The sequence below is a fragment of the Panthera leo genome, chromosome A2 (genome assembly GCF_018350215.1).
Source record: "Panthera leo isolate Ple1 chromosome A2, P.leo_Ple1_pat1.1, whole genome shotgun sequence".
Classification (NCBI taxonomy): domain Eukaryota; kingdom Metazoa; phylum Chordata; class Mammalia; order Carnivora; family Felidae; genus Panthera; species Panthera leo.
The window spans coordinates 39,984,971-40,009,280 of NC_056680.1; the positions used below are offsets into that span (position 1 = coordinate 39,984,971).

The 24,310-nt window shown below is 38.6% G+C and overlaps 1 protein-coding gene across 2 annotated transcripts in view; it reads left to right on the forward strand.

Annotated features, from left to right (window-relative positions):
- Positions 1 to 9,518, forward strand: part of PPP4R2 (protein phosphatase 4 regulatory subunit 2) — a 50,772-nt gene extending 41,254 nt beyond the window's left edge. For both annotated transcript variants that reach the window (XM_042929988.1, XM_042929989.1), the window contains 6 exons: positions 3,204 to 3,297; positions 5,109 to 5,146; positions 6,029 to 6,103; positions 6,340 to 6,483; positions 7,188 to 7,477; positions 7,732 to 9,518. In XM_042929988.1, the coding sequence (XP_042785922.1) occupies positions 3,204 to 3,297; positions 5,109 to 5,146; positions 6,029 to 6,103; positions 6,340 to 6,483; positions 7,188 to 7,477; positions 7,732 to 8,051 (961 nt within the window). In that variant the 3' untranslated portion in view covers positions 8,052 to 9,518. The remainder of the gene's footprint in view (positions 1 to 3,203; positions 3,298 to 5,108; positions 5,147 to 6,028; positions 6,104 to 6,339; positions 6,484 to 7,187; positions 7,478 to 7,731) is intronic.
- The last annotated feature ends 14,792 nt before the right edge of the window (positions 9,519 to 24,310 follow it).

Sequence of the window (24,310 nt, forward strand, 5' to 3'; positions counted from 1 at the left end):
CCCCATTTCCCCAAATTTAGGGATTCTGGTTTAGGTTTTTCATTGTGTGCATTTTTGCTTTTTTCTTCTTAGCACAGGGGTCTTAAGTTAGTGATTTTTATTGGTATATGTGCTGCCGAAGCGAGCATGTTTAGTGATTTTTATTGGAAAAAAACTTTACTTACAGGAGCTAGAATAAATGGTTTTGTTTGCTATGTCTCAAGAGTAACAGAAGAGGGATGCCAGGGTGGCTTAGTCAGTTAAGCATCTGGCTCTTGATTTCACCTCTGGTCTTGATGTCAGGGTCATGAGTTCAAGTCCCGCACTGGTCTCCATGTTGGGCCTGAACCCTACTTAAGAAAAGAAAACAAGTAACCGAAGGCAAGCTTTTTGTAACAGTTTTTGTAGCAAACATTCATTTTGGATTTGTCTGGTTTATTCTTAGGCCTCTTTTTTAAAGACCTAACTCAGATGAAGTGTTCCCAGGTTCATGCTTGCTTCCTTGGCATACAGCTTATCCTGATAGCATTGTGTACAAAATTTTATTAGCATTTACTGTAATGACTTATATGCTCTGCTACTGAGTAAATATTTCTAGCTTATATTTACTTAAAAAGTACAACTGTGTGTAAAGAGACCTTCATTGGAGTTATCAAGATTATATTAATGTTTCCAGTGCATACTTTTATTTACAAGTAATATTTATATTTTAGCCTGTTCAGGTAAGGAGTATAGGGGTGTTATATGACATTTTAGTGCCATCTGTTGGACACTTGGTAAAATAACTCTTAAAGCTCCAGAAGGTGCCTAAGAAGTAAACTCATTTTATCACAGGCTATTATTGCAAACATTGCTATGCAGATATAATACACTCCCCCCCCCCCAAAGTAGTATTATTTACCAACATATGCAGTGTTGTTAATTGGCTACACTTTTACTTACCTTCCTAAAGAAAATAGGCAGAACATTTAGGGTAAACATTGTTAACAAACAGCTTAAAGATATTTATGTTTTAAAGCTATTTTTTTATTTTTTTTCCATTTAAAGAAAAAAGTTTATTTATGAGAGAGAGAGTGTGAGTGGGGGAGGGAGAGAGAGAGCATCCCAAGCAGGCTCAGTCTCAGGAATCCGAGATTATGACTTTAGCCAAAATCAAGAGTTGGATGCTTAACCAACTGAGCCACCCAGGTGCCCATAAAGCTATTTTTAATTTAAGAGAATATACTGGTTTTGGTTCTTGAAAGAAATGTAGTCGGAGGAAAAGATAGCTAGATATAACATCTATTTAAGTAGTTGTCAGTTAAGTATTGTTTGTTCTTAACTTTGGGTGCTATTTTGCTTCTTTTTAATAACTTACCCACTCAGTTGTAGTGTCACTATTACTTAATTAGGGAATAGCATAGGTGGACTGTGTTCAAGGTTTGGGAAGTAATGAACTTGAAGAGGGGCTGACGTACAGAGATACTATTAATATTCAGAAATCCCTGATGGTAATGCATTTCAGATATATATGTGTACAAATAACTTACATATTGAACCTAATATGTAGGAGGAGATCCTGCCCTTACGCTTTCAGTTAAATCTGAGGAAAGACAAATTGTAAATTTATGTTGTTTATTATATATGTAGCTTGGGAGATGTTTTTTTTTTTTTAATTTTTTAAATGTAGTTAACAGTTTTGTGTATTAGCTATATGTAGGTTTTCAGTTGTGTTTTCTTTATAGAAATGAATAAAACACATGTGTAAGCTTACTGTCTTGTTTCTAGTAATGTTGTTGATGTGCCTTTTTTCCTTTTTCCATTTTAAAGATTCTTAATTTGGACTGTATACTCCACTCTGACTGTATTTTCAAAAGGAAGAAATGGTCTTTCTCAGAAATCAAAGGCATTTCCTTTAGCATTCATGATGACATCAGAGAAGTTCTGTAATTTCTAGCTCCTTCTGAGTATTTGCGACATCAGCCACACACATCTTTTAGTTCGTGCTCAGTCTTTTGTTGGCAGAATGATAGCTTTCTCAGTTTTAGGTTTTGATGCTACTTGAGAGAAGATTGAGTCTTGGCTTCTTATATGTAAAATGTTTTCATATGAATAAATGTATATTTTTTCAAAATAGGTTCTAAGTCTTATATTGACTTTTTATAAGAACATAAGGGTAGTATTAATGCTAAAAATAAGAGAACCAAATATAGTTTGTCCATTTAGACAATTAACAAAAATTTAAGTATGTTTGGAATAGTGGAAAGGGAAGACAAGGGATTTCAAGTTAGAGATACTGGGTTTGAGTCCTGGCACTGTTACTCACTCACTGCTTTCCCTTGTTGGGGAGAGTACTGTGTCAAAATGCCTCTACTCAGTAAAGAACTTTGTGAATGTTAAGTCTTAATTCGAGGTTTTGTAATTCTGTTTTTAAGGAGAATAAGTAGGTTTGAATGGCAAATACTGAAGTCTGAAATTTATGTTTGTACTTTTTAGCTGTTTATCCTAATGCTTTTATGTTTGCTGTTCACACTGTAATTCTAAGGAATGCTAATAGTATGTGAGATGAATTTTTTTACATTTATATAATGATACTAGTCCAACGTATATCAGTTTTGTATTTGGTATGATCAAGTGAAAATGTGATTGTGGTTGAAGTATTTGGTAAAGTTAATAGGGCACTTATCAAAATAATGATGGTATTTGTATTTTATGTCTGATGAAACACAAATTGTATATAAAACTGTAATTATGGAGCGGGACCTTATTTATAATACTTTTTTATTGAATCGTTTGCTTTGTTCCATCCGATAAGAAAACATTTACATTTTGGGGGGGGAGGGGACACTGTACAGAAATCTTTGTGTGCAAAGGAATGCTTGAGGAAAAGTTTCTGTATTTAATAAACTAACTTGATTATTACTTGTGTTGCCTCTCTTGTAAACTTAAAATTCAATTATATTCAGAATGTTAAAATTTTTTTCTCAATTAGTTTTGAAACTTTCAAAAATTTCTTTCTTTTTTTAATTACTTTTAAGGCAAGCGATTTTCTTATTAAAAAGACAGGTGTACTTATTGTCTTGCTTATTTTTAAGTCACTCATCTATTCATCTTCCTATTGTAACATTTTCTTTTGTCACTTAATACCAGATGACTAGATAAATCTTTAAATAGCAAGATTAATGATGTTCCTGATTCTCTTAATAATTAATGATCTCAAACTATAAAATCATATTCTTTTGCAGTATCCCTTTTACTATTCAGCGACTATGTGAGTTGCTAACAGATCCAAGGAGAAACTATACAGGAACAGACAAATTTCTCAGAGGAGTAGAAAAGGTATTTATTTTATTTTTGGAATTATATTAAACTTAGCCTAATGTATTTCAGAAGAGAGTATTGAGTAAGTGCTGTTTTAGGCATCTTTTCTTCGGATAGGCTTCCTGAAACCTACCTAAAGTTTTTCCAAGTTGTTTTCCTAATTTGGGAAAAACTAAGTTTTGGAGAGAGATTTAATAGGAGGGGCATAGAGGGAGGGCTTGTAATCACTTAAGTTTGGGGAAAGCACCTTACTGTCTTTTCAGAGTTCATGGTATGCATTCACATTAAAGGCTCTGCAAAATTCTAGCATTGATATTTTAACTTCAGTTGTGTTTTGCACACTTGTTTACCCATGGAATTCATTTCTTTATTTCTGGCTTTCAGAGGTGCACAACTTTGGAAAATCTGATGCAAAAATTTAAGTTAGATATTGAGAAAGATGTAGATCAGACTTAAGAATGAGGAAAGCATTGGGTTTTTTTGTGGGTAGGGGATGTTAGTTTTAAGAGAAGGGTATTTTGGACAAAGGAAGCAGTGTGATGAACAAAGACATCAAGGTGTTTGAGGAAATGAAAGGTAGGAAATTGACTTGTCTGGAGTAAAGAACCAGTGAAGAAACCCTATGAGAACCAAGATTGGACCAGTGGGTTTATAATTCCCTGTGATTGATCCTAAAACATAGTTCAGTGTTCATAGTTAATTCAGATTCAATTTATTTTACCCTTGGAGCAGGAATCCAAAACCATTTCTTAGTGATTTACAATAGATCTTAGGGCCTTACTGGATTAATGTATTTTGTTGCAGTTTCCATGCCCTCAATTTAATAAGCTTCCTGAAGGGCAGGAAACTGAGATGATTCGTCAGTACTTACTTTCAGCCTATGGACTTTTAGCAATTAGATTTTGGCTATCTTTGGGTGAAGAGGCAGTTGTAGCAGTTGTACCAGGGGTAGCCCTCTCACCAAATCAGGGCTACAGTGTTTGATTTGGGTGACCATAGACTAGTTATATAACCCAAGTCTCAGTTTCTCATCTGTAAAGTATGGATAATAACAGGGTTCTGGAGGGGATCAAATGTAAAGTGCTTACTCTGGCTCAGTACACATTTAATGAATATTGACTATTAATAAGGTTCCTATTACCAGGAAGATTATACTCTTAAAAAGTTCTTAGGCTCTTTTTTGGTATATGATGCTACTACACGTCAGGCTTCTGATTGGGTACTGCTCTATAAGGAAATTCATTATACTTGGCCTAAGTATTTGAATCTCTAAATATCTTGGAGTGATTTCAGTGTAATGTAAGAGTGTGGCTCCACTGTATGATTGGTATATATACTGTCAGGACTCCAAAGTAGCTAGAGTAGAGTTAAAATAATACTGGCAGAAAAAGCAAATGGTTTAGTAGGTTATATTAGATTTAGTCTGGGGATGCCTGGGTGGGTCAGTTGATTAAGCGCCCAGCTCTTGATTTTGGCTCAGGTTATGATCTCATGGTTTGTGGATTCATGGGATCCAGCTTTGCATCAGGCTCTGTGCTGGCAGCATGGAGGCTACTTGAGATTTTCTCCATCTCTCTCTGCCCCTCTCCTGCTCACATGCACATACGTGCTCTCTCACAATAAATAAATATTAAAAAAATAGTCTGTTATTGTTTCAGTTTCTCTAGTTTGATTAATCCTTTCTAACCATTTATTTCCTTGTATTAGTAAAATTGGAATAGATAGGAACTTAATCTGTCAGGGGGATTCTGAGAAATTAAAAACAAATGATTAAACTTTATGTTGTAGTGCTTTCCCTCACATTAAAGCAAGAACTTTTGTTATTACAGAATGTGATGGTTGTTAGCTGTGTATACCCTTCTTCAGAGTAAGTATATATAGATTTTTGCATTTCTGTATATTCTAATAATTGTATCATTTCTATTAGTCTTTAAAATAGGTTATATTTACTTTAGATGGAATGAAGCTTGATAACATTTATAAATACTTGTGAACCTACTACCCAGTCCCCCAAGTAGAATATTACCAATGACATTACCTCTATGTTTTTCTGATAAAGAGATGTGGATTAAAGTGATTTGATAATTTACTGTAATCTTTACATTTGTGGATTTGTCTACTGTCAGGGTGCTCAGAACCCTGAGATCCCATTCTAGGTACCCTACCATGGTGTTTGTAGGGCAAAACTCCTAGGTTTGGGATAGCTACTTGTTGAGTTTCCTCTTCATAATGGAAAAGTATTTCCAGTTGTCAAGATTTATATAACAAATTAATGTATCAGTTTAAGACATAGTCTTTGGCACTATTGATCCTTTGTTTTGAGTGGATGTCCTGGGAATTACAGCAGTTAAGCCCTGTCCTTGGCTTCTACCCACTGGATGCCTGTAGGGTCCTTCTCCTTCCTCAAAGAATGTCTTCAGACGTTGTCGGAAGTCTCCTGGGGCTGTGGGCTGGAGGAAGGAGAGCTGCGAGAATGATGTTGCCTCCTGTTGAGAAACACTGGGTTTATAAAACGTCTGTGATTCCATAGGCAGTAACAGTGAGTTTGTTTTTAGAACTCTCACAAGAATGAACCTGTGGGAAATGAGATACTAAGGTAATCCCATAATTAGGTTGTTTCTCACAGAAGTCTTTTTGTTTGGTTCTGTGACCGTGAGATCTTACTTAAAAGATGTTTTAGGTCCATGGCTCTTACCAAAATTAAAGAACTAAATGATCTGTAACAGTGTTTTTTTTAATTTTCTCCTAGGAAAAACAATTCCAATAGTTTAAATCGAATGAATGGTGTTATGTTTCCTGGAAATTCACCAAGTTACACTGAACGGTGAGGTTATTGATTTTAATATCCAGAGAGATTGCATTTTCCTAATTTTGAGCAGCAGGTTCAGTATACTTTGTTACAAATTGGGCATTTTGTGGAAGATACAGGATAAATTAATTTGGTTACCCAAAATCTAAAAGTCAAAGTTAAATACTTCTGTGATATGTGTATATAAGCAAACTTTGGGAGGGCGACCTTTTACAAAAATGAGAAAATGATGTTCATTTATCTTACCGTAGGTCTAATATAAATGGGCCTGGAACACCCAGGCCGCTTAATCGACCAAAGGTTTCTTTGTCAGTCCCCATGACAACAAATGGCTTGCCTGAGAGCGCAGACAGCAAAGAGTCAAACTTACAGCAAAATGAGGACAAAAATCACAGGTTTGTATGTGATTTATATTTTAAAACAAACATGTTTTCAAAAAAGGTTGACGTTTATTGATTGTTTTCAGCACTCATTATTTACTATTGTTTTGAGGAACACAGAAAGGTTTTAGTGTGTTTTACAGGAGCAGTCTGTGGCTTCTGGAAGTTTCCAGTATTAGTATATGATGAAGATGATCATAGAAAAGGCTGAAAACTGCTAATTTGGGGAGATCCTATTTATAGTAGGGTCTTAAGAAAGTAAAGTGGTCATGATATTTTTTATTTCTTGTTTTTGCAAGTAACCTGAAATGTTGAAATTTAGTGAGTTATTTCTCATTATAGATTATTAAAGGAAACCTTTTGTTTATATCCCATTTCACATTTTCTGTAACACATTAAGGGAAAGCAGACAAAACAAGTGAGCGATCTTAGTGAGTATATCCGTCTGGAGGACTTGTAGTTATGTTACGGGAAGCCATTTACTGCAGAATTGAACAGAAAAGTCATGCAGCTTGTTGACTGGTTCTAGTGGGAAATACTCATTAAACAGTTGAGGTTCCCTCGAAATTATTGTGTTATGTTTCTCTTTGCCCAGATGGTACAGTTTAACTTTGACAGTGAAATACAGTTTTAAAAATTACTAGACCTTAAAAATGAGATGAGAATGTGGAAGATGAAGAAAATCTTACTAATGGCATTTTAAAAAAAAACATTTACAGTGACTCTGTGACTGCTGAATCCGAAGGTTCCTCAGTGAGCCCTATAAAAAATAAACACCCAGATGAAGATTCTGTGGAGGCTGAGGGGCATGAGGTAAAAAGACTCAGGTTTGACAAAGAAAGTGAAGTCAGAGAGACAGCCAGCCAAACATCTTCCAGTGAAATTTCTTCGGTTATGGTAGAAGAAACAGAAACATCGTCATCATCTCAGGATAAAGACAAGGAAAGTAGTTGTACCAGACAGCACTGTACAGAAGAGGATGAAGAAGAGGATGAAGAAGAAGAAGAAGGTATTTAGAGACCATCTGTAAAAGGGTGGAGTAAGGAGATCCTCAAATTCTTGTACTTCATTTTTGCGTGAAAGAATTTAACGTAATGGAACTCCTTATAATGCTGATGTTGGGCTTTTCTGCCACCTGTATGTAGTTGCTGCTGAGTTTCAGGGGATAGGATTTGAACTGTAGAATATCAGAATTCATGAAACTTAACTGTGGAGGTATTTTGAAAATAAAATTTAACTACAACAACATTTGCTTATTTTTAGAGTCTTTTATGACATCAAGAGAAATGATTCCAGAAAGAAAAAATCAAGAAAAAGAATCTGATGATGCCTTAACTGTGAATGAAGAGACTTCTGAGGAAAATAATCAAATGGAGGAATCTGATCTGACTCAAGCTGAGAAAGATTTACATTCTGAAGGTAGTGAAAATACAGGCCCTGTAAGTAGTGGTTCTGATTGCCATGAGACAGAAGAATTAGTAGGATCCAATTCCAGTAAAACTGGAGAGATTCTCTCAGAATCATCTATGGAAAACGACGAAGAAGCCACAGAAGTCACAGATGAACCAATGGAACAAGACTAACTATTTAGAAACATGTAGATGCAGTATTTTACATACAGTTCTGGTTTTACACTGTATAAAACTTTTATGTAATAAAATGGACCTCTAGTTTTTACAAGAGAAGCAGGTTGTAAAATAAAGTACTTTATGGGATAAATCCTGAAAGAGTTGTACATGTAAGAACTGTGAATATCAGCTCCTCTGGGTCCTGCTTACCGCTGACTTTTTTTTTCAGTCTGGTCAAATCAGTGGTTTGTGTATAGATTTTTTTTTTTTTTTGAATTAAAGTTTTTAAACTGGAAGGTAATAATTATAATTTTGAAAACCTTTTGGAGATGATCACATTTAGTTTATACATATGCAAGAAGTCTTTTTGTCTTGTCTCTTTCTGACAGCTCTAGCAGTTTTCATATTTTGGTCATAGTTTCAACATTTTAACATGTGAATTATAGGGTTTCATTCTGGTTTCCAGATTTTGTTTGACTATGTACAATGGAACTTTAAGTCATATATACATATATATATATATATATATACATATATATATATACACATATATATATATTATTCTAAGGGGGGAAATGTTATATTTTTCTGTTTCTATAAGAGATGAATACAGTGGATACTTTTTCTATTGGTAATGATTGAGTTCACCTCTTTCAGAAGACAGTTTCAGTTTCTCTTCTGAGTAATTCAAATAAAATCTGGCCCTTGTGAAACCCTGGAAATAAGTCTGTTGAAATACCAGGTTAAACACATTCCAAGAGATCTGTTCAAACTAAAATTCTTTTGTATACTTCTGAGGTGCCTGAGAAAAAGACTTCACTATTTATGAGAAAATATGCTTTATCTTGGAAACTGTGTTCAAACATTAGCTTACTATTTTGTAGAATGAATGCTGACATGAGACCATCTCAAAAGAACCCGGCAGGTTCCTTGACCTTTTGCTTGCTTTTCTCAACATTGTGAATATTACACATTTCTTTCTAAATTATTCTAGAGTATGCAAATGTCATTGGTGTGAAACCCCACTGTACTGGAAGAATTAATATATTACTATAGTAATGTACTGGAGCTAAATGGCTGAAGCTTTAGGGGTGCATAGAAACCACCATAATTTGTATGACATTTTGAAGTGAATTAAATATTTTTGAACATGCTTCTTCGACAGCCAGTGTTATATTTTTCAGATTAACACAAAGCACAATGATTACTCTAAACTCAATATTTTCAAATTCACATATTTAAAGTCATGCAAGCTGCAACTTCCCTGTCAAAATTACTGGCTGCCAAATTTATACCTGTTTCTTCAGCTGTACCTTTTGATATTTAGAATTTTTAAATTTCTGTAAAGTAGATTTTGTAGAATGTAATGTGTTCACTGCCTTTGTGAAGCGGTATATAATTGTATAATTTCTGTGTGTAAACTGAATGCTTGGGCTTTCAATACAGTATTCATATAAAGCAATAAATATTAATGTTATGAAATATTCGAGTACATTTTTATCAAAATACAAAAGAATCCCTTTTTTAGTTTCAGATATCTGAATTACACAAATGAACTTAGAAAACTGATGCAAACAGTTTCTGACACTGTATCATAATCCTTGGGGTGATGTGGGTGGCAATTACAACTTTTGCATTTTGACTACTTAAATTGCTATAATTACCAAATTGGGCTCCGTTTATGTTTATAGGGTAATATACTACTGACTGACTTGACTGTCAGGTTCACAGCAGCTAGATGATATATTTATGAATATGTCTAATAGTTGACATAAAAACTACATACTGATTTACTGTGTCCAGGAGGGGAGAAAAAAATCACACATTGTAAATTTTTAGAAAATTTTTTGCAAAAATGTTAAAATGAAGCAAATTTTAAATGTGACATTCATTTGTAGTGACTTATTTTGTTGAGGGATATTTTGCCAATGAGAACAGATTTTAAACATTTTAAGTTTAGAAATTTTAAACTTTTCTTTAGAATATTTATGAAATTATTGTCAATAAACCTATTCTTTAAGATCCTGTGACCTTTGATATTTTTTGTTTTAATTGTGCCATGGACCATTTGTAAACAAATCAGTTTACTTTTGTTGGTTATAAGTTGAAGATTTAGCAACATGATTTTAAGGTCTGTGGTTTTATTTGTAAACTTGCAATTGCTATTTTTGCAAGGGCAAATGTATTTCTTTATTAAATAAAGTACAATAATGGTGAATGTACCAAAATGCCATCATTTAACTCTATGAGAGATCTGCATTTTAATCTATAGTTTAATAGTTTTAATATTTATTAGATATTCATATGTTGATCATAGATCAAACTTGTTGCTGTTTATACAGATAATTGTAGAATGCTCATGGGATATATTCTTTAGGATAGGTGGAATACTTCTGTAGTTAAACTGGGAAACCTTGTTCAGCTGGTTTAAGATATTGATGCCCATTTGGAAGTAGATTTCCGCAAGTATGCATAGGTGCACTTACACAGACTTTGCTTAATGAAAATACGAGTTTTAATAATAACTGATTGAGATGTGAATCTTTTAAAGGCTAATTTTAGGCACATTTTCTTAACACACATCAGCAAAGTCATTAAAAGATCTAAATGAAGCATCAAGACCTCAGTGATTAAAAATAATTATTTTCTTTTTTTGGCCTTGAGCAGATTGTTTACCTGTTAGAATCTAGACTCTGAACCCAACATGTGAAAAGGACTTTCAGTGCTGATGAGGATACAGAGTGTATTTGTACGATGTTTTTAGCACTTTCCCGTTTTAAAAAAGTGAAAACATTATCCTAGTACATTTTTCAAAATACATCTTTTCAGGTCTGAAAATGTAGCAGAACAGAGACGAGTAGTGGAAAATGTCCTATTTTAAATGTTGATTATTAAATAAGTTTAATCCAGTTAGGGTTTATTGTAACTACACCTTTCACACGTGTGGACAGAGAGCAGTGGGATTCCCCATCAGGGGGCTGTCACCCTTTGGCTTGGGAAGGCGTCCCAGAAATCCTGCGCCAGAAGGTATAGCCCGTGAAAGCATGGAGGTTCAGAGTACTTTGTCTTGGTGGTGTAGATAGGCATGTATTTATGCATTTTTGCATTTGTAAAATCAGTAATTTTTCAAATAATGTAAATGTAATATACTAGATTGCTTATAAAGGTACTGGGCAGAATCTATAGCTGCTACAATGTTTGATTATGAGAAATGTAACGTGATAAGAATGAAATGCAACTTGTAGAACCAAAGGAAATAACATTTTGGGTAGTGTTTCAAATTGTCTTCTGAACAGGAGTTTAATTACATTGGTTTTGATCAAACGAAGCTCACTTCTCTCGAGATTTGTGCTAATAAAATGGATGAATGCAAAAACACCTTGTAATTTTATGTGGAATTATTATAATTAGGTTTATTGGATTATTGGCCTAATAAGGATGCTAGTATGTATTGGTTAGAATACATCAAATAGTTCACATTTAAAAAATCAGTACACTTCCTTCGGAATTTTATTTTATTTCAATTTGGAGCCTAGATTACTTTGCCAAATGTATTATTTTCATAATGCAATAAAATATAAATTAGAAGAGTATCTTTGTGTGGAATTCCTTTATTTGCCATAATAGTTCACACTTCCTCTCTCCCAACTCCTCCTCCCCTAGTCACTTCAGATGGTGTAGGATCCATAAGCATTTATTTCCTGGTCTATAGGGGGAAAAGCCTAATGTGTGACTTTATTGCAGCTCTGTTTCTTGAGTGATAATGGTATTTCTGTGTGGAGGGTGCAACTGTGTCGAATAGACAGTTCAAACCTGGTATCTGATAAAATCCTGATTTACCTTATAAAAATTTCTCTTTGGGAATAATATGGCACTAATTTGCATGCAAAGATCTATAACATTTGTGTTAGAATTCTTTTAGAACTGCCTCTTTCAGACAACTACCGTGGCTAGAAATGTAGAATTGCCCTGAAAGAAGAGGATCGGTTCTGTTTTCTATTCGGGTTCTTGTTTCTTAATATGTACTGCACAGTAGGTGATAGTAAATAGTAACACTTGGGGCTTTGGATTCAGAAGATAGTACTAATTAACTAGCATGTGTCTGATTTAAAAAATTTTTGAGTTTCCGCTTCTTTATAGGATACCTAATTTGCCCCCAGGCAACTTTATTATTTAGTAAACGGAATTGGTAGTACGAGTTTTGTTTGGGTAAGGAAGACTGATTCTTGCCCTAACTAGGAAGAAGCCCAATGGTGGGCCCTTACCCTAATCTAGAACGAAGAGTATACTATTTTCTGTTGTCACAGTTTAAGAGCAACAGACATTTTTTTCTTGTTTAAAATTGAGCAGTAGAGTTAGTGGTCTGGGATTTATAAACTTCCAGACTTTTTCTTCCAAAGGCAATGGATTTTTTAGCTAAAAAAAAAAAAAAGAAATGTCAGCAATCCTGTGTTATCCAGTCTGCACACTCTGCTCTTCTCACTTTTATACTTGGACAAGCTAGCCCTGTGCTTGCCGAGTGGCGGACAGTTGAAAGCAACTGGGCTTGTGGATACTGTCTACACAGTCCACTGTGAGATTCCTAAATTTTACTAATCTTTTGATTACTCTCTGCCCACTTGAAGGGTTCTGTGTTCATCCCTGAAGCCTGTCTTTGCAGTGAGGCTTATGGTATTGGGAGCAGTACACACAGTTGGATGCTCTTGACTGGAGCTCCACGAGCAGTTTGTATCACCAGGAGATAAGCATGCTGATGACACAAGACCTGGTGTCTGCAAGACCTGGCCTAGAGCAAGGAACAACACACCCTCACCTGAATAGGGGACAGTGTTCCTCTGACCCGGACGTTGAGTAGTCAAACAGGCCCAGTCCTGCTTTAATGTGGTATAACGGGACTTGATATTTGGTTACTACTGGTATTAGTAATAAATAATATTAAATGTAACTAATAGTTCTATCAAGAAATGTTTGCAGTTGGATAGGCTTGCAAGTGTTAATGCTGCTTATATTTGCTGAGAATTTGAGGGTGAGATATGTGGTATTGGGCTATCTTCGGATGTTTTTCTTTGCCTGGCTTGCAGTGCTACAGCATGGAAGGGTCAGGTTAGGTGATGACCCAACACTTGCCATCTGCATTTAGGAATGCACACAACCTTCCACTTTTCAACTTGACTAGGTACCTAAAATTAAGTTGGGTGGCAACTTGTATGAGCTGTGTATTTGCGGGGAGAGGGGGAGGCTCAACAGAGTAGACTCAGCCCTTTTGTGACCTTTGAGGGATTTAGTCACTTTTGGAGAAGAAGTTTTTAATTCAAGGTGGTCTGAGAATTGAGATGTACAGGAGAGATACCTGAGTGCACTTTTGGCTGTGTGGGAAGGCTTCTCAGATTTGGCCTCGAAAGATGGAACAGGACAGGGAGGTAGCAAGGTGTAATGGTCAGAATAGAAGGGCATAGGGGTTGGCAGTGATAAGCGTTAAGCCCAGCTGAGGCACTGTGGGTAGGTAACAGTATTTCTTTGAGCCATAGTGTCCTCATTGTTGAAATGGGGAAATAGTATCTGCCTGGCAGTACTCTTTGGGCATTCAGTGCAATTAGGGGTATAAAACTAGATCGGGTTCAGGATCTGACATTTCTTTTAAGGAGAAACATGGAGGGGAAGCTCTGTATTGTTCCTGGGGATGACAACCGTTTTACCAGAATCGAAGTTGAGGTTTCACTCCTGGTCAATAACAGGATAATAATCGCAAGCACTAATTGAGCACTTACTTTATGTCCCTCCTTATCCTCAGCACATGTCACCTGTTTTAACATTCCCATCAACCCTATGAGGTGTGGAATAATATCCTCATTTTATAGACCCAAGAGTCCCAGGGACCCTTTGAAAGTAGAAAGTCAGAATGAGAATTAGGGGCTCTGACTCTAAAAAAAAAACAGTGGTTTTTGTTGTTGTTGTTGTTTGTTTGCTTGTTTACCATTATGCTCAGATCCCTTCCAGTCTTGGAAGGCCAGGAAGGGAGCTGTCCCAGGTGTCCAAGGATTCTCAGATCCACCTAGACTGTCACATTCAGGTGCATCAAAGGGCTTTGCCAGTCAACAGACCCAAAGCTCTTGGTTTCACACTCCATGTACTTCACTGTTTTCTGTTCATTTTATTTTTTTCTGTCACCCATGATTTTCCACGAGACGTTTTGAGTACACACTCTATTTTAAAAGTTAATGCACACCTGGCAAAAATTCAAACAAAATAGCATATACTGAATTGTTTTAGTCCTACCACCCTTGCTCCCATACCCCTCAGTTATATCCTCCTGCCTCAACCCTGAGGTAAGTGCTCTCACTAGGTGGGCCATAGTGCTTGACAGCAAAGATCCCGGAGCCAGATTGCCTGGATTTGAATCCCAGCTCTGCCATATGTTGTCTGTGTGATCGCACATCTCATCTCTAAGACGAGAATGAGGTCCCAACCTCAGGGTGTGACCACTACAAGAGATCCTCACTCTCCAGTGGTCTCCCCTGACTTCCTGTCCACAGTGAGAGGCACTTTCCTGCCCTGTTTAATACGGTTTTGTAATACGTCTGCATCAGTACCTAGAAAGCCACCCCAGTCATTTTAACAGCCGCATTAGTACGTGAGCCTATAGATGAACCATGCTTGGTTTAACCAGCTTCCCTTTAAGAGACCTCACGAAGCTTTGACTTGTGGCCACTATTCACCCAGTTTGAGCGGTTGACATGGGGACGTATGAAGTCAGCTTCTCTCCTTACCCCCCACCCTGGGAAGAAATAGCCAACCAGCCACTGAACTTGAAGTATTCCTTAAAAGAATCATTAAGTAATGTGTGAAACAGATGCCCTCGTCCCTGGGATGTGGTGGAAGAGAGGATGGGGGATTACCTGTTAGGCAAACCACATGCTGTAATTGCCAGCCATCGAAAATAGTAAGAGACACTGTTACGTGAAGTAAGACGTTAGCTGCCCACTGAAACATGACACATGCTTCGTGATATTCCTGCACAGGGCATGGGTCAGTCACAACGGTCTCTCCTGGCTTGACATTTTCATCTCTTTTGATGAATTTTGTAATTTCTCCATTGTTTGTACTGCTTTGGCTTGTGATGGGCAATCCTGTAATGAAGCAAAACATAGCTCCACCTCTTTGTGGGTATTTTCATTTTGTAAGCTCTTGGTTGTCACTTGGCAACAAAGTAGGGAATTAGTCTCCCACAATGACAAATACTCGCTTTACTAATTGCTGTCGTTTACTAATTACTTGCTCTTTTATTGTGACTTTCACGACATTTTTTTTCCCCTGAAGGGACATGATAACTTTTTGTCTCAATGCAGAATCACAGTGTCAGTTAAAGACATTTTCAGCAGCAATTAATTTCAACCCATGTCGTGTACCAGAAATGCACAGAGCTCAGTTGGAGTGACAACGGTATGAAATGGTGACGGCCACTTTGCATATGCTGTCTCATGACCACTGCCACCACCACACTGGCCCAGGGCTCTTGAGAGATGGATGCACTCAGAGCTCTGAGCGGACGAGAGCAGGCCAGCATCAAACATCGCAGAAACAGCCATCAATCAATCCAGACGGCGATCTGTTGCTTCTTTGGTCATCCATACGCGTTTATTAAGAGACTGCTTATGAGCCTGGGCCTGGGAGTACAGCAATCAAGACAGAGAAACAAGGTAAGTGGAAATATATGTAAGACTGTGATGAAGGCTATGGAGCTGAGGAGTACGGGGAATAAAGGAGGGTAGTTCTATTTTAAATCAGGTGTCTCTGCAATGACATTTGTGTTAAATATGTCAGTTGTGCCATTTTCTTTTTTTATGTTGAGAACATCTAATACCTATTCCTTAACCACTTTCAAGTATATAATACAGAGTTGTTAGCTGTATCATGTGAACTTTAAAATCAGCTGGTGTGATTCCAGAAAAATGATCTGTCGGTACTTTAATTTGATTATACTACGTTTTAAAATTAAGTGTGGAATGAAGGGCATCTTTATGATGTTGAATCTTCCCAATTAAGAACATGGTGTAGAGCTGATAAATCAATTCAGTAAAGTCACAGGATACAAAATCACTGTACAGAAATCTGTTGGTTTCCTATACACTAATAATGAAACAATGGAAAGTGACATTAAGAAAACAGTCCCTTTACAATTGCACTGTAAGCAATAAAATGTCTAGAAATAAACTTAACCAAAGAGGTGAAAGACCTGTACTCTGAACTATAAAACACTGATGAAAGAAGTTCAAGATGATGCAAAGAACTGGAGAGACATGCCATGGTCATGGATTGGAAGAACAAATATTGTTAAAATGTCTATATGACCCAAAGCAATCTACAGATTCAGTGCAATCCCTACCAAAATACCACCAGCATTTTTCACAGAGCTAGAACAAACAATCCTAACATTTGTATGGAACCACAAAAGACCTTGAATAGCCAAAACAATCTTGAAAAAGAAAAACAAAATTGGAGGTATCACAATCCCAGATTTCAAGTTATATTACAAAGTGGTAGTAATTAAAACAGCATGGTACTGACAGACACTAGAAACAGACACATAGATCAATGGAATAGAACCGAAAACCCTGAACTAAACCCACACTTATATGGTCAATTAATCTCTGACAAAGGAGGAGATCAATGGAATAGAACAGAAAACCCAGAACTCAACCCACACTTACATGGTCAATTAATCTCTGACAAAGGAGGAATGAATACACAATGGGAAAAAGACTGTCTCTTCCCCAGAAAACTGGACAGCCAGCCACATGCAAAAAATGAAACTGGACCACTTTCTTTCACCATACACAAAAACTCATAATGGGTTAAAGGTCTAAATGTGAGACCTGAAACTATAAAAATCTTTGAAAAGAGCACATTTTTTCTAGATATGTCTCCTGGGGCAATGGAAATAAAAGCAAAAATAAACTTTTGGGACTACATCAAAATAAAAAAATTTCTGCACAGCAAAGGAAATTAACAATAAAACTAAAATCAGACTGTTGAATGGGAGAAGATACTTGCAAATGGCATAGGCGAAGAGTTAATATCGAAAGTATATAAAGAACTGATACAACTCAACACACAAAAACCAAATAATCCATGTAAAAATGAGCAGAAGACATGAATAGACATTTCTCCAAAGAAGACATCCAGATGGCCAACAGACACATGAAAAGATGCTCAATATCACTCCTCATCTGGGAAATGCAAATAAAAACTACAATGAGATACCACCTCGCCCTGGTCAGAATGGCTAAAACAAAAAATACAAGAGACAAGTGTTGGCAAGACTGTGGAGAAAAATGAACCCTCTTGTACTGTTGATGGGAATGTCAATTGGTGCAGCCACTATGGAAAACACTGCAGAGTTTCCTCAAAAAGTTAAAAATAGGACTACCCTGCCATCCAAATATTGCACTATTTACCCCGTAAGTACAAAAACACTATTTCAAAGGGATACATGCACTCTTAGGTTTATTGCAGCCTTACAGTAGCAAACTATGGAAGCAGCCCAAGTGTCCATCGATAGATGAATGGATAAAGAAGATGTGGTGTATACACACACACACACACAATGAAAAATTACTCAGCCATAAAAAAGAATGAGATCTTGCCATTTGCAACAACATAGAGCTAAAATGTATTATGCTAAGCAAAATAAGTCAGAGAAAGACAAATGCCATATGATCTCACTCATATGTAGAATTCAAGAAACAAAACAAAAACAAGCAAAGGGAAAAAAAGAGCAAGAGAGGCAAACAAGAAACAGATTCTTAACTATAGAGAACAAACTCCTGGTCGCCGGAGGGGTGGTGGGATGTGGGTTGGGGGGGATGAGTGAAACATGATGGGGATCAAAGAGTACACTTACGATGAAAGATAAAATAAAGAACATGGTTTATCTTTCTGTTTAAGTTTACTTTTGTGACTTAAAATTTTTTTAAAATTTCTTCATACAGGTTTGTGTGTTTTTCTTGTTAAGTTTGCTCCTGAGTGCATTATCTATTTTATTTTTCTAACTCAAGGGTGGGTCCACTTCAGGTCCACTGCCTGTTTCTGTACGGCCCACGAGGTAAAAACAGTTTTTACATTTTTAAAAGGGTTGAAAAAAATTAAAGAGAAACATAATATTTTGTATCATGTGAAAAATTATTTGAAATGCAAGTTTCAGCGTCTGTAATAAAGTTTTATTAGAATACAGCCACACCCATTCATTTTACGTATTGTCTCCGGCTCCTTCCTCACCATGAAGGCAGAGTGCAGTAGTAACAACAAAGACTGTATGGCCCACAAAGCCTAAGATATTTACAATTTGACCCATTGCCGAATGTCTGCTGACTTCTGTCCTTAGTGGTTGTTGTTTTCACGCATACTTGCATCCTTCGGGTTTGTGATCACTCATGACTAACCTCGTCCTCCATTTAAGACAATTAAGAGCTTGACTGAGGTTGAGGGAACATTAGCAGGAAGACTGCCATGAAAGGTTGCTACCAATAACTGAAATGCCCAGGATATATCCAGTGGAGAAATAACCTATAATACTGTTGACAAAATATTTAAAGTCTGGAGGCCCCTGAGTGTCTCAGTGGGTTAAGCGTCTGACTTCGGCTTAGGTCATGATCTCATGGTTAATGGGTTCGAGCCCCAACGTCTGGCTCTATGCTGATAGCTTGGAGCCCAGAGCCTGCTTTGGATCCTCTGTCTCCGTCCCCTGTTCGCTGTCTCTCTCTCTCTCAAAAATAAATAAACATTAAAAAAAAAATGCTTTTAATGTTTTTTTAAAAAAGAGTTAAAGTCTGTTTCCTCTTGCAGGCGATGTTTGCTTTCTTTCCATCAAATGGGATTATTTCTTTTGAAAGGTACAAAATCTTTGGGGAAAGTCAGGAAAGAGACCATCTAACCAGGTGACCTGCTTCACAAAAGAGAAATGACAACCACCCCCCACCCGACCTCGTTTTTCGTGCCCCCCCTTCAGTTGTGGCCCCCGCGGAGGCAGAGCCATTAGCCAAGAGCCTCAAGTCAGGGGTTCCCCAGCGCTGAGGACCAGCTCTGTGTCTACTTTCTGTCACGACTCCACACAATCTCCTCTTTTCTCATGGAGGCTTTCGGATGACTGACGGCGGGCGGCTGTGTCCTTCCTGGAAACATTTCTCCTCATCCCACCTCAGCTCCTACTTCTCATTCAGGAGTTGAATCTAGGTCCCAGCCTGGTTTCTATGAATAGAATGTTAATCACGATCTGAAGCAGAAACAGATGTGTTATTTGGCCTGATAATATACATCTGCATTTATGACAGCTTGTAAAAGTTTGCGACAAGACTAAATTCCAGTAGAATGTGTTCCACGGTCGTGTATCTGAATCCATCAGAAAAAAAGGGTCTGCGTTGAGGTTTCAAAAGCCATAGCGAGGCTCTTCAGTGCTGTGGTGTACATGTATCACCACACACGTGCTGGGTAAACCCTCCTCACGTGGTTCCCAGGACTGGGTTGTGAAGGACAAAGCGGAGAATTTTACATGCAACTAAATGGATGCAATGAATAGAACACATCGTTGTGCTGAGGTCGGTCTTCCTCGTTTTGCAGTGTTAAAAATCTCCTTCCTTTTATGAAACGCTGGCGGAGGTGAGCCTTGGTGGTGTGTGTGTGTGTGTGTTTGGTAAAATAAAACATTGACAACTCTTGGCTGGGCCCCTGGGCAGGCAGTGGATCAGTATTCCAAAACTTACTGTTTACTTTCCTCTTGCCTGCCTGTACCATACAGGCTGGAAGGTGACTGCCGGCCCCTAGCCACCAAGAAGCAGTCATGTCATGCAGCTCAGGCCCCTGAGACAGAGGCGGAAATCCACAGCTAGTGTTCCTTGCTAGAGAAAAGTGCTTTGTTCTTTGCCTCTGGACCCTTTGTCTTCTCCCTTTTGCTTTCTCATCCGTCCCCTGACCTCCTGGTCTACACATGACTCAGACCCCAGTCTTGAAGCCACCTACCTCCTAGGAGGAGACCAACATGAGAATGAAAACCAGTGCGTAAGGCTTGGCAGAGCAGAAACCAGAAATAAAATCCAGAAGTTTGGGATCCACACCTTGGTGTATCAATGATTACCTTTGCCAAGTAGCATCTTGTAAGCCTTGGCCACACATCTCGTGATCGCTAGAAACCTGAAACGAAATTTTGCAGATGTGATCTACCGGTGAAGTTTTGAGTATCTGTTGGTTAAAAATCCTGGCTTGTTTGATCTAGAGAGACTCCTTTAGGTCAGAGGGTGGGATTTTTGCAACTCCTCCTACCCCCCACTCCCCGCCTGTCCCCAGACATGGTACTAAGCAGCCTCATGATCTGTGACACCTGTGTCATTCAAATTGTTTTTCTAAAGTATTTCAGCCATTGGCCTGTTGCTGATAGCAACACCGTCTAAAAGAAGATCCTTAAACACGTCTTGATCCACTGTGACAGGAATGTCTGAAGCAAATGGCAAGGGGTTATAATTGTCATGAATTTATTTGAATTAAAAACTACTGAAATATTTCCTGGCATTTCTTGAGGGGTTTCAAAAGGGACCCAATTATTAATAGCAACAGAGACATTTCTCTTTAAACTGATACTCAGAAGTGGCATTTCTCCAGTCATGCCACCTGTCCAGCCTGGGCACGTGAAACAAATGGTCATTAGTGTGGTCATTTTGGCATCTGTTATGCATCAGGTGATTTCAATGTACTTTTCCTGTTCTTCACAGCCTGGAAGTAAGTACCGTTATTATTCTTCTTGTAGAGATTAAAAACAAAACAAAAAAAAGTTTCTCAGAAAGGTAAATCAATCTCTCCAATGACACACAGCTAGTTAAGTTTTGAAAGGGATTCTCTGAGATGTCAGAACCTTAGTTTTCCTCTGTCTCACCTCTATGTAAAGGCTACTCATAACATTTACCTGCGTGTTTAAAACCTTTTCCTATCCCCCGCCCCTCGGCCCCTGCCTCTTCCAAATCCAACTATCCCGTTTACAGGATTACACAATGTCAGAAGTTTCCCCTGAGGTTGCCGCTCTCTAAGATGGCAATAGAGTTTGAATGATTCTATGGTAAGAGTCTCTAAGTGTTTATTCTTTTCAACTACTCTATCTGCCTTGTCTGGAGATTGTATTTCAGAGGAAATTTTTCCGAAGGCTATAATTTACAGAAGTCTCAGATCTCTTCTGTTTATGCTTATAGGTGTTGATCTGTACACTTTAAACGCTGATAAAGGAACTGAAAAAGAACGTATTTGAATAAATATGTTACTTTTAATTTTCTATTAACTAGAAGAAGTTCTGCAGCTTGTTAGTATTATTGTTACCAACATTGTACCAATATTTAGTTTTCCAAGCCTGTTCCAGAAGGGCGAAGGGCAGCGGGTGTATTAGCAGTAGGAGATGCAGATCTCGAAAGAGATAAAGTATATCCAACGTTTTCCACTATTTCCCTCCCGGGAAGTCTAAATTTCTGTCTACGCTGCACGGAGCGGAAGTGTGGCCTCATGGTGCCCTCTTGTGGTTGCGTGTTTAGTTGCAAGACGGTGGTGGCGTTGTTCTTTGCAAATATGAATAAAGAAAAAGAGAAGGAAAAAAGGTCTTGCATATGTTTTTAGTCAGCAACAAGTTTTGAGATGTGACAGTCCTGTCAAAACATAACAATTCAACAAACTTCAAAGTAACCACAACAGAAGACGTGTAGACACATTTTGGAGCCTCGTGACAGAGCCGTGCTGAACAATGTGCCAAAACCATTTTGAAGGACAAACAATAAGATCTGAAAGAGAAGTGGGGTAAGTTACACTCAGGTGTGTGGCAGTTCGGACGGGGACCCAAAAGAAAAGCAGCTGAGAGAGAGAGGCAGAGCATTCGTGAAAAGGCCGAACAGGGCTTCAATTTTCAATTCTCTGCTGCGGGAACCTCCTTTTGCTGCCCATGTTGTAAGAATGCGGGAAGTTCCATCACGTTAACTCATCCATCCAGGCACGAACAACAGTGTCTCTGTCTTCGTGGACCTGACATTTTGGGCAGGGGGCACAGAACAGACAAGGAGAGAAATGCACAAGGCATGAAAGTCCCGTGGAGGAAATAAACCACAAAAGGGGGCGGCGACAGAAACTGAGACATGGGAGGGGGAGAGGGAGAGACGTCTGGATGAAAGAAGTGGTTAAACTGTGGATTCACCTTGAAGTCGGATTCACCTTGTGAAGTCGGTGAAGAAGGATTCACCTTGATTTGTGGACAGATCGCGTATGGACCCTGCCCGGAAAAGGAGTGAGGGTGACGTCAAGGGTTCTGAGATGGGGAGCCTCCCAAAGGGGCCACCATCGGCAGTCGGGTCTTACAGACAAGGAGCTGGCAGCTCTGAGCGGCCAGCAAGTGGATGCAGGATGCCCGGGCCTGACCGAGGGGCCTTCCGCCCGCCGCGCCCACCTGAGCTGACCCCCTGCACCCTGGCGCTGGGTAAACTGTCTTCTCCCAGGCGGGAGGGGTTGAAGGCTCAGGTTATGATTTCCATTCAAAAGTTAAGAAAGAAAAATAATTTACACACTTGATCATAAACGTGTGTGATTCTTTTATTTATTTTTGAGAGTGAGAGAGTGTGCGTGCACAAGTCGGGGAGGGGCAGAGAGGTTGAGAGAGAATCTGAAGCAGACTCCGGATTCTCAGCCATCAGCACAGAGCCCGATGCAGGGCTCGAACCCATGAACCGTGAAATCATGACCTGAGCCCAAGTCAGACAGAGGTTTAACCGGCTGAGCTACCCAGGCGCCCCTCAACCTGTGTGATTCTTAACATTTACAAGTTTGTATGGCTCTGAGAGGGAGTGCCTCTCTTGCCTCACCAGAGCCACAGCCCTTTTGGGGGCCCTGGGGAACAGAGTGCATATGGCAGTTATCCTCACAAAGGGGGGTGTTTATCCACCAGCCTATGGTGAAGAGCTGCTGGCACAGGGCCTCTGGGTCACCTGTGGGCGGCAGAGCCAGTAGGGGAGCTCAGGTGTCACAGAGGAGACTGGGGGTGCCCTGAAGTGGTGGGGCAGGCTGGAGGCCCTGAGGACATGCCACACCCCAGTGCTGCCATCCTGCTCCAGGGCTGCTTGTCCCTGGGAGCTCCTTTCAGTCCCAGCCTCCAGTCACCGTCCTTCCTGGACCTTGTCACTCTCCAAAGGAGACCGGGATCCTCTCCCGCAGCCCACCACATATTTGATGGTGACATTCACCTTCACTCCACCTGTTTCCTCAGGATCAGTTCCTGCCGTTTCTTTAACGTGCCTCCCATCCTGCTTGCACTCCGATAGCTGGTTAATATTTCTCAACCTGCTGCCCGCAGCTGGACGCAACAGCCCAGCAGAGAGAAATCACCACAGAAGTCAAGAGACACCACTTCCCGACTTTGGAGCAGGATCAGCAAGTTACAGCTTGTGTTTTTATTTTTGGGGTTTTTTTTTTTGTTTTGTTTTGTTTTTAAATTTTATTTATGTTTATTTTTTTGCTTCTAGGCTCCTCCCCCTTTTTTTTTTTTGAGTGAGAGAGAGAGAAAACCTTAAGCAGACTCCAGGCTCAGTGCAAAGCCCGTCTAGGGGCTCTATCCCACAACTCTGGGATCATGGCTTGAGCCTAAATCAAGAGTTGGCCACTCAACTGACTGAGCCACCCAGGCAGCCCTGCATTTTTAAATAATTGAAAAAAATCAAGAGGAAATTGTTTCATATCGTGTGAAAATTGTATGAAGTTAATGTCCACAGATAGAGTTTTATTAGAACACAGCCATGCCTGTTGTATCACCCAGTGGTGCTTTTGCACTTTGGAGACAGTGTGAAGGGACTGGGTCAGAGGCCACAAGGCCAGTAGAACCCACAGTATTCACTACCTTGGTTCTTTAAGAATGTTTCCAACTCCTGCCACAGAGTAATCCTGAATTTCTTTTGCCTTGACAATTTTAAAAATTTATCTTAATCTTTATATTGGAAGGCTAATACAATCACAGCATTTAAGATTTTCAAGACACGAAAACAATCCCTATTCCTGAACCACTCTGTGAACACTACCAGTGGTTTCTATGTCCTTCCAGATAAATTGGATGGAGATATAATCAAATACCCAGAGCCCATAGCTTTCTGCTTCATTCTTTTAAAAAAGTTTTTAAAAAATATTTATTTATTATTATCTTTTAATGTTTATTTATTTTTGAGGCAGAGGGAGACAGGGCATGAGCATGGGAGGGGCAGAGAGAGAGGGAGACA